Source organism: Triturus cristatus, chromosome 3_2 (genome assembly GCF_964204655.1).
Source record: "Triturus cristatus chromosome 3_2, aTriCri1.1, whole genome shotgun sequence".
NCBI classification, from domain to species: domain Eukaryota; kingdom Metazoa; phylum Chordata; class Amphibia; order Caudata; family Salamandridae; genus Triturus; species Triturus cristatus.
This window is the reverse complement of record NC_140584.1, coordinates 588,979,165-588,989,504: the sequence shown is the minus strand read 5'-3', so window position 1 is coordinate 588,989,504 and position 10,340 is coordinate 588,979,165. Positions and strand designations below refer to the sequence as shown.

Here is a 10,340-nt window from a genome sequence, read left to right as displayed (position 1 = left end):
GGTTGCCCACTCCTTTAACATCATGGGGTTATATATATATAATAAGAATGGCATGGAGGTAAAAAAAAAAAAACACCCTCTTGTATTTTGAGATTGTTAATGCCCTCATAAATTAATAGTGGATATGAGATGGTTTTTGCCCTCTGCGTTTTTTCAAATATTTGTACCAGTGTTCCCCACTGTAGGCGAGACATTAGGTAAATGAAAATACAAACACACTTGCAGAAACTTAATTTGTGGCCAACAGTATTATTTGCTGGTACAGTCCAAAAGTTGTGTGTGTGTGTGTGTGTATTTATTTATATAGGGCAAACCTAGCTGTTTAAGCAGCCAAAGGCTACATGACACAGAGGTCTGGGAGGTGATCGTAGGTCGTATCAAGTGGGGATTTACACAAATACATTTTACACACATTTAAGCTCAGAACCATTCGATGTGGGCCTAGAGCCGAAGCCGGATTGGAACTTAGGTTCCAAGGCCAGCATCTCAAATCGCTAGGCCACACATCTTCCTGTCATAGGAGTTGGATTCCATATGCCAAACCTTAACTGCCGACGATGCTTATCAGACTGTCATGTCATATGTAGTGTTTAAATCAAAAAATATGTAGTGTGCCATCTGATAAGATTTGAGATATAGAATGGTAAATCAGTTGTTAAAGAAGAACTATCATCAAATATGTTATTCCTAGTTTTAGAAGTTACAATCTGAGAACACCTGTCTTATGGGTAAAGAAGACTAATTGTTTTCTGACCTAATCGTATAATAGCCGAAAATAACACAAAGCAAACTATAATTAACCCACTCATGACATCCTAGTCATGAGTGTAGCCGCGAGCCTTAGATACTTTCACAAAAATAAGGCTAAAATAGACCAAAACTATATATATATATAGATATATATAATTTAAGCAAGGCCATATCTCAGCTGCTTTCTTTGCTGCCACTGGTGTGTCTGCAGCAGCAAATTACATCATAAAGGTAGCTGCAATTTGAACATTTTATGCCCCCTCCTCCTCCTCTCCCCACAGCCTTTCCCAGGACAGTGCAGCCAAACCAGAGATGGTAAGGTTTCAACCGCCAAGCCTCAAATCTTCGGACATGGCGCTTTAGAAGGATCTAGGTGACATGCTCAGCCTACTGGGAGCACTGGAGGCCAGACTGGGAGCACTAGAGGTTGCTGACCAGGCATCATGGAGGCCTTTCTGCTGGGAAGGGGATACCGTCTGGGCAAGACTCTGGGTGAAGGGACCTACTCCAAGGTCAAGGAGGCATATTCCAAGAAGCACCAGTTCAAAGTTGCTATCAAAATAATAGATAAGAAGCGGGGGCCGGAAGGTAAGAGAATGCTCTAGGCCAGTTAAATCATGGGGCTAAAAGACACCACTAGTTTAGGACTGCTACTTGGGTCATGAGCACATGGTCCAGATAACTGTCCCATTGCCACTCGCCATCACACTTGGTGGTTGATAGTCTCACAATTATCAAGTCTAAAAGAGCCCACACTCTCCAATGGAATGTCACACCTTAAAACCAATCTCTTGGGAATAACTTAAAACTACACACCTCACACACAAATGGTGCCCAGCCAGCCTTGACCCCTCTAATGTTTTAGCATAACCATATTAACCCTAACACTAAACCACCTCTCGCAACCATTCTACAGCTGTGATATGCTTGCGGCATACAAGATGGACATGTTTATACTAGAAGAGATGATACAAATTAATTTAACCATGAAACATTCAGGGGTTTGATCCTATAAAGCCTAAGTGGGGGAGGGATCAATAAATATCAAGCAATACACAACAGACCTCAACTCGCTATAAATTAATACACATGCACAAAGCAGTACTTTAATCCTGTGTGTCAATATGTATTATTGATTTTCTGTCAAATTCTTTACATCGTCTTTTTAAAAAGGATTGCCTCGTCTCATAAAACAGGACAACACTTTACAGTACAAGAAATAAGACAAGCAAAAAAGGGGGGGGGTTTCCTACACCCAAGAACTAATTGCCACATCAAAAAACACTTACCATGATCAAAACATACACCTAAATAGATTGTGTTTAGTCCTTTTTTACACTCACAAGGCGACTATCCATAAGGTCAGTTAATGGGTTAGCTTGGAGGAGTTCATTGAAGGCCCAGTGATGCATTGAATATATTGTATGTAGATTTGTCCCCTCTCTCCACTTGTTTCAATCAATTCTTTTTTGACATCACTTGATCCTTTCCCTTATGCATGAGGGGCCATTCAAAGTTTCCTCATGCCATGTTTGCTGACGCGTTTCGACCTCAACAAATATTAACGTCAAACTTATTTTATATGAGGTAATCATCAGGGCTTCGCTTTATTAATCGGGTATGGACTTTATGTGAAATAATCACAGGGGGTAAGGACAACATATTCAAAAGCATTTACCCAATCAAACACATCTTATAAATCTTTGTACACCTCTGTGTAGATTTTCTCAAGTCGTAGAGCCTCTGTGTACTTGTCGTGTTTGGTAACACACTCATGCAAAAATGGCTAGTGGATATTTAAAAGCAGCATGTTTGTGATGCATTCCAAGGAAAGGGAATGCTACTCCAAAGGTGTGACTTTTTTTTTTTTTTTTAATAATCTTTATTCATTTGTTTACACAAAACCAATTGCAGCTGTAATTACTACATATTATGAGATATAATGCAGTACAACTCAATTTACATTTTTTGTTCCCGCAATGTAGGGGGGCGGAACATTATGTTCTACATTACGGATATTGAGCAACAACATTAATTTACTTCCCAGTTTAACAATAAATGTCTTTGTATAAAGCTGCGCTCCAAAGGCGTGACTTAATGATGTTAATAGCAACATTGTGCGACATGTGAAAATGTTATCTTATCATAGAGTGCTGCTTTTATGCTATCGAATATTGTCACCCATTTGTACACTTCTCGTACTGAATGCGTGATTTCCCAAAGTGCTGGAGAATAAACTTTCTCGATCTCTCACCTAATGGTCCTAATTTTAAGTGTTGAGGATGGAGCTTACTGGTGGATATTGTGGAGGGAAAACATAGCGTTTTACAAGAAATTGCGGTTCAGTTGCTTAAGGTGGCATTTGATTATCTAATTTATACCTTCCAGTGAATTTCATTGCATTCAGTACAATCCTTCCTTTCGTGGTTTTTGTTCAGCTCTGTCTGTCTCATCCCTTATCTTCACTTCCTCTTCCTGACATCGGTTTGATCAGTTTCAGTGTTCTCCTTGGGCATGCACATGTTGCTGGAGTTCCTTCTGGTTATCCTGAAGGGTGTTGGGAATTGTAGTATCTCTTATAACTTGAGCATACTATTGCTCACATACTGCTCCAGTGTAATTGTTTATCTGTTACTGTAGTCACGCATCCCAAGTTGTTACAGAGGGAGATATCAACATGTCATTCCCAGTCATAACATGTGCTGCACATTGAACTGTTTTTTGATATCCTTAACAAATGTAGGCTGTTATAATATGGTTATTTTAAATGGTCTAATTTCTGACATTTCATTAAGCCCTGTTTCTACTGAGTGGAGGTTCATGATCATGAACGCTTTTTTTCTTAACAAGGACCTCTTATTGCCTGATTTTGTTTGTCTTAATATCGTCCATTGTAGGTCAGACACCTTATGCCCAGTTTGTAGAAAAGTATTAACTAATGGAGCTGACAATGTATGACATTGTATTCTGGATTTGTGTTGGCTGATCCTATGCCTTATTTCTTGAATTGTCTGACCAAAATAGATCTCACTGCATGGACATAGTATGTCATATACCACATTCTTAGATCTGCAGTTGGTAAACTCATTATGTCTAATTTCAATGTTTTCTGAGAGAATACACTTTCTTCAGTAGTCGTTTCGCATAACACGCAGTTGCCGCACTTATGATGGACAACTACTGGTGGTAGCCCTATAAGGCTCCAGAGGTTTTGCTTGGGTCTTTTTATCTGTGTTTGAGTGGACTAGTTTGTCCTTATATTCTTGTTTCTTTTTAGGGCAAATAGTGGAAGGTCCAGGAATGGTTTTAGACATTATACTATTCTCCAGTGTTTACATATTATTTTTTAAATCTCTGTTGTAGTAGAACTGAATGTCGTGACACACACCAATTGATTTGATTCTTTTTTCTGGGTGGACTCAAAGAGGATATCCCTCTTTTTAGTTTATATGGGTATCCTCTTGCTTGCAGTTTTTGAACAAGTTGATTCGCATTGAAAAATAACCCATCCTTTTTTGTACAGTTTCTTCGTATCATTAAAAATTGGCTATATGGAAGATTATCCTTGAGGTTCCTCTGATGACTTGAGCTCTCAAATATCCTGTGTTCTATTGTTCAACCACTCCACAAAAGTTGTCAAACCATCCACTTCTCCACACCAAATCAAGAAGATGTCATCTATGAATCGCTTCCTCGTTGTGATGTTATTCTTAAATGGGTTCTCCCCATAGATCCATCTTTCCTCAAATTTTGCCATAAACATGACTTCCATCTCTGGGGCGAAGGGACGCCCAATTACAGTTCCTTTCACTTGTATATCAAAGTTTTTATTGAATAAAAAATTCCACTTTAGGCAAATTAATGCTAATTCCAATATGAACAATGATGGTACTTCATGTGGTTGTGGTCTCGTTTCAAGGAAGTATTCCGTTGCTTCCAGGCCTACTTCTTGAGGAATATTTGTACACAGGCTTGTAATGTCTAGATTTACAAGGAGAGCCATTTCTTCATCAAAGTTATTTGTTGTAACTTGTTAAGCATATCTGTGTTGTCTTTTAGATCGCTTGGGATTTGATGAAATTAGTGGTTTGAGGAAGACGTTCACATATTTTGCAAGATGTTCCAGTATTAAATTTATTCTTGAAATTATAGGTCAACCCAGTGGGTTTTCAGGGTCCTTATGGAGCTTAGGGAGGATGTATATTACCGGTGTGGATGTTTATTTATCAGGAATGTTTTCTCTTTTTCTATCAGCCTCCACCTGACACTCCCCTTTCAATCACTTTATTGACTTCTTCTCTAATTGATGGAGTTGGATCTCCCTGTGTTCTTCTATAGTGTGATTCTTGTTATATTTGTTGGAGTATTTCTTGCTCGTATTTTGGACGATACACTATAACAATGGCTCTGCCTTTATCCCCAGGGTTTATGATTATTTCCTCATCCTTTTGTAGTCGCTCTATTACTTCCCAGTGGAGATTGCAGTTCGTACATCTCCTTTTTAAATCCATTTGGTCTAGTTCTTGTAAAATCACTTTTTCAAAGGCAACCACTTCTACAGGCATGGTAGTGGTTGGGGGGGAAAAATTGGATGGTTTTCTCCAACCTGAAAATCAATTTGAAGTTATCTTTTTATCCTCAGAGAAGAAACATTTTGAGTCTCATTTTCTGGAAAAACTGTATCACTTGAAGATGCGTTTGTGCCATATCCAGTTTTTCTGTTGGCACAAGTAACATGCCTTTGATCAATACCTGTTAATTTTCATCCAGTGTTCTTTTTGACAAATTATAGATTGGTATCAATTGTCGCTCCCCCATCTGTACACTTGACGTCTGGTCGCTATTTCCCCTGTTCCTTGTCTGGAGTTCATCCATCTGTGGCCTGTCCTCCTCTTGGGTCCTGGTCATAAAGAACGACCTAGTGTAGGGCCTTCGGATGTACTGGTTGATGGTTCTGAGTTGCTAGTATTTATGTCAGAGTATGACGAACTGTCTGAAAAAGAGATTAATTTTCTAAGACTTCTACCTTGGTATTGTAAGAGAGGCGTAGTATTCCCCTGATTGTAGAAATCTTTCTTCAGATATGGATAGAGTAGTTTTTTTGAGGAGTTGATGATGTCGCTTTGGAGTCTCTTTTTTAAGTTTTCATTTCTTTTCTTAAAATCTCCAATGTCTTTTTCAATTCTAGATAATAGACCTTTGGCATCAGTAATTGCAGAATTTGTTTTTATGGCTTCTTCAAGTTCTTTTATGTGTTCTAGTAGTTTTTTACTTATCCTTTCTGGTGTTTTGATTGATAAAACCATTTAGTCTCTAGAGCATTTCGTCCCTATACAGCTGAAGTCCCCAAGGTACTCTGGATCCTCTATGAAGATCACTGGTACATTGCCTGCTTGTAGTCCCATTGGAATGGTGCCATTTCTTAGGTGCTCTAGGAGCACTTCTTCATGTAAGTGGGTGCATATCTGTTTTTTCTTTAAACGGATCAGTTTTTTTGCTTCTATTTGTTCTGTAATATTTGAGGAATCCCCTTCAGGGTTAAGACCAGAGAGTCTTCTTTGTAATCCACAGAGACCAAAAGGGTATATAACTTAAAGGACAAAGGCTATTCTTGTTTCAATGTCTTGTGTTGATCAACACTATGTTCTATTTTAGTGGGTGCCTTTGCACACACTAAGGACCATGAAACATTCAAGGGTTTGATCCTCTGAAGCCTAAGTGGCGGAGGGATCAATAAATACCAAGTAATACAGAACCGCCCCCACTCACTATCAATTAATACACGTACACAAAACATTACATTAATCCTGTGTGTCAATTAATTTGCCATGTCAAATCATTTACATCATCTTTTTAAATAAGATCATCTTGTCTCATGAAAGAAGGCATCACTTTGTAGTACAACAAATAAGACAAGAAAAGGGGGGATTGGTGTCATACCATAAAACATTTTCAATCCATGATCAAAACATACACCTGAATATATTGTGTTTAGAGTCCTTTTTAACACTCAAAAGGCGACTATCAGGTCAGTTAATGGATTAGCTTGAAAGAGTTCATCGAAGGCCCAATGGTGCCTTGAGGAATAGATTATATGTAGATTTGTCCCCTCTATCCACTGATCTCTGCACAGTAACACTTTATTGTACATGGTTATTTAAAACATTTACAAATGTAGACAAGAGTTCAGTTAATAAAAAAAAAGGTAAAGTTCATACGTATTAAGACAATAAATCCATCAGTAAAAAGCATACTAAGACAGCAGCAGCAAAGTTAAAATAAAGTATGAGTTCAGTTAGACAGCCTATTTTACAGTGCAGTAAGTTGATCCTTGTTGCCAGCAGAGTGGTAATGTAGTAAAGTGCCAGTGCAATAAGAACATTTTAGAAAATGCCACTTCAGTAAAAACATATTTGCGTTAAAAAAGAAAAGGTAATTAGTCATGTTGACAGTTCGGGATATCCCTGTGATGTGGTCAGTGTTATTCAGTATAGTTCAAAGTGGCTCTTTGCTTTCAGCACTGTCCTCCACCTAGTGAAAATCAAAGCTTGGCGGGTGGCAACGTGAGGTTTGGGTAACATTCAGGGGCCTTGATTATGGCCCTTCTGCTTGAATTGGACCAAAAGATGCAGTATGTTATTCGTCCTAACCAAATGTCTGGAGCAGGCTAGACCTTAGTGCAAGCGCGCTTTGAATCTCGATACTCAAGGGGCTGATGCAATTAAGTGCGGTGTTCCTGGGCGTTCTCAGCAGATGGTTTGGAGGAGACTGGATGCTCCATCTGTTGGGTCCATGCCCGCTTGTACAGTAGGTGCAACTCTCGTTGCTACTATTGTCTTTCCTAATGGTTAAAGCAGTAAACGTTGGTGCCTGTCGGTTTCCCTGCCGAGGCCACATTCTCCTAGAGTTGGTTTGTGGTCGCTTAGGGGTATTTGGACGTACCTCGTTTTGTTTTTGTAAAACATGTTTATTGGCATTTGATTTCATTACATACATCACATCTTTCATCGCCGATGGTTTTCGCGTACAAGCGATCCCACACCGGGACTTAATACTGTGACATAAGAGCATATGGTTTGAAGGTTGTTGAGCCCTTTCACCCAGTCTATTAATTGGTGATGACCCTCACGGGTCTGTGTCCTTGTACAGGTAACCTTCTCACATGCCACTGCCGCATTGCGCTGGGAGTGTGAGGTGCATTGTTCCCCGCATATGGGCTCGTAGGTATTTGGACGTACCTCATACCGACATAATGCCACCTGTTTCTTGGCCCCCAGGTACAGCCTTGCCGAGCAAGTTTCTTTATCTTGAAGTTCCTTCCACAGGAGAGCATTTAATGTTTTCGGATCTCCCCTGCTTACTTTGTGCCAGCTTTTTATGTAGGTTCCTTTACATGCCAGCTCTTCTTTTGGTAGCCCAAATTCTAGTCTCATCTGAGCGGGCGATGTGTACCTAGGAAGGCCAAAGATCATGAGTAGCGCCTTTGCTACCGTTCCATCTACTGAAGCAGCATCCCTCCCCCTCATCGCTTCACTGCCCTAAGTGATGGCTGGGATTAATTTTGCCTGGATCACCTTTATGAGGGGTAATAGGCTTGGACCAGAGACCACGTTTTTTAGGTTTCTAAGTGCCACCGCAACCATTAGATCTTTCCTTTTTATGGCATCACATTGCGGCTTGAAGTTGCCCTTGAAGTCTATGATGACCCCCAAGTATCTATATTCACAGACCGTTTCCAGCTTCCTTGATGCCAACAGCCAGTACCGTGTTATTTTCTTTTGGGGGAGATTAATGCACGTAACTTTAGATTTTCTTGGTTGATGCTAAGCCTGTTAGCTGCAGAATATCTTGACGTAAAGTCCAGTAGCCGCTGTAGGCCTACAGGGGTCCGACTAATAAGTAACAGGTCGTCTGCGTAAAAGAGGTTCGACAGCCGGGAGCCCCCTAGCTATGGTGCATGCTATCCACTGGTTTCAATCAATTTTTTGATTATTCGACATTATCACTTGATCCTTTCCTTTATATATGAAGGGCCATTCAAATTTCTTCATGCCGTGTTTGTCAACACGTTTGGACCTCCACACATATTAAGGGCAATCTTTTTTATATGAGATCATCATCAGGGCATCACTTGATTCATCGGGTTTGGACTCTATTTGAAATAATGAAGGGGTAAGGACAATGTGTAAAAAAGCATTTACCCAATCGTGTACATCTTATAAAAATGTATACACCTCTGTGTAGATTTTCTCAAGTTGTAGAGCCTCTGTGTACTGAGTCGTGTTTGTTAACACAACTCTCCTGCAAAAATGGCTTGTGGCTGTTTAAAAGCAGAATGCTTGTGAATCATGCCAAGAAATGGGAATGATACTCCAAAGGCGTGACTTCATGATGTTAATAGCGACATTGTGTGCCATATGAAAATGTCATTTTATCAAAGAGCGCCGCTTTTATGTTATTGAATATTGTCACCCATATGTGCACTTCAAATACTGCATACTGCATTGTGCTGGTGCCGCCTGTCCTGGCTTGTGGTCTCACGGAATGTTTCTAAATTTGAGGTTGGAGCCTACTTGTAGATACTGTGGAGGGGGAACATATTGTGTTTTACAAGACATTGCAGATCAGTCGCATAAGGTGGTATTTGATTATCTAATGCATACATTTCAGTCAATTTTATTGCATTCGGTACAATCCTGCCTTTCATGTTTTTTGTTTTCAGGAGCACACCAGCTCCATCCGTCCCGTAGCTCCACATATTTTAAATAATCATATTCTGAAAGCCTACATTTGTTAAGGATGTCCGGTAAACAGTTCCGTTTGCAGCACATTCTATGACTGCGAATGACAGGTTGATAGCCCCATCTGTAACAGCTTTGGATGCATGACTATAGTAACATATAAACAATTACACTGTAGCAGTATGCAAGCTGTAGTACACTCAAGTTATAAGAGGAACTACAATTCCCAACACCCTTCAAGATAACCAGAAGGCACTCCATGAACATGCGCATGCCTAAGAAGAACGCTGAAACTGATCAAACTGATGTTAGGAAGAGGAAGTTATGATAAGGGACAAAATGGACTGAGCCAGTGTGCTCCCGAAAAAAAAACATGAAAGGAAGAATCGCATACAATGCAATGAAATTCAGGCATGAATTAGACAATCAAATAACACCTAATGCGACTGAACCGCAGTGCCTTGTAAAACACAATATATTCCCCCTTCACAGCATCCACGAGAAAGCTCCAACCTCAACCCTTGAATTCAGGAATATTACGTGAGACCACAAGACAGGACAGGTGAGAGATTGAGAAATTTGATTCTCCAGCACTATGGGAAATCACGCATGCAGTATGAGAAGTGCACATATGGGTGACAATATTCGATAACATAAAAGTGGCGCTCTTTGATAAAATGACATTTCCACATGCAGCACAATGTCGCTATTAGCATCATTAAGTCATGCCTTTGGAGTAGCATTCTCCTTCCTAGGCATGAATTACAGGCATGCTGCTTTTAAATATCCACTATCCATTTTTGCATGAGAGTTGTGTTAACAAACACGACTCAGTACACAGAGGCTCTA

At 39.8% G+C, this 10,340-nt stretch overlaps 1 protein-coding gene across 1 annotated transcript in view; it reads left to right on the top strand.

Moving 5' to 3' along the window:
* Positions 1-1,029: 1,029 nt before the first annotated feature.
* Positions 1,030-10,340, top strand: part of TSSK3 (testis specific serine kinase 3) — a 291,753-nt gene continuing 282,442 nt past the window's right edge. The window contains exon 1 of the mRNA XM_085648397.1: positions 1,030-1,338. Within this exon, the coding sequence (XP_085504523.1) occupies positions 1,194-1,338 (145 nt within the window). The 5' untranslated portion in view covers positions 1,030-1,193. The remainder of the gene's footprint in view (positions 1,339-10,340) is intronic.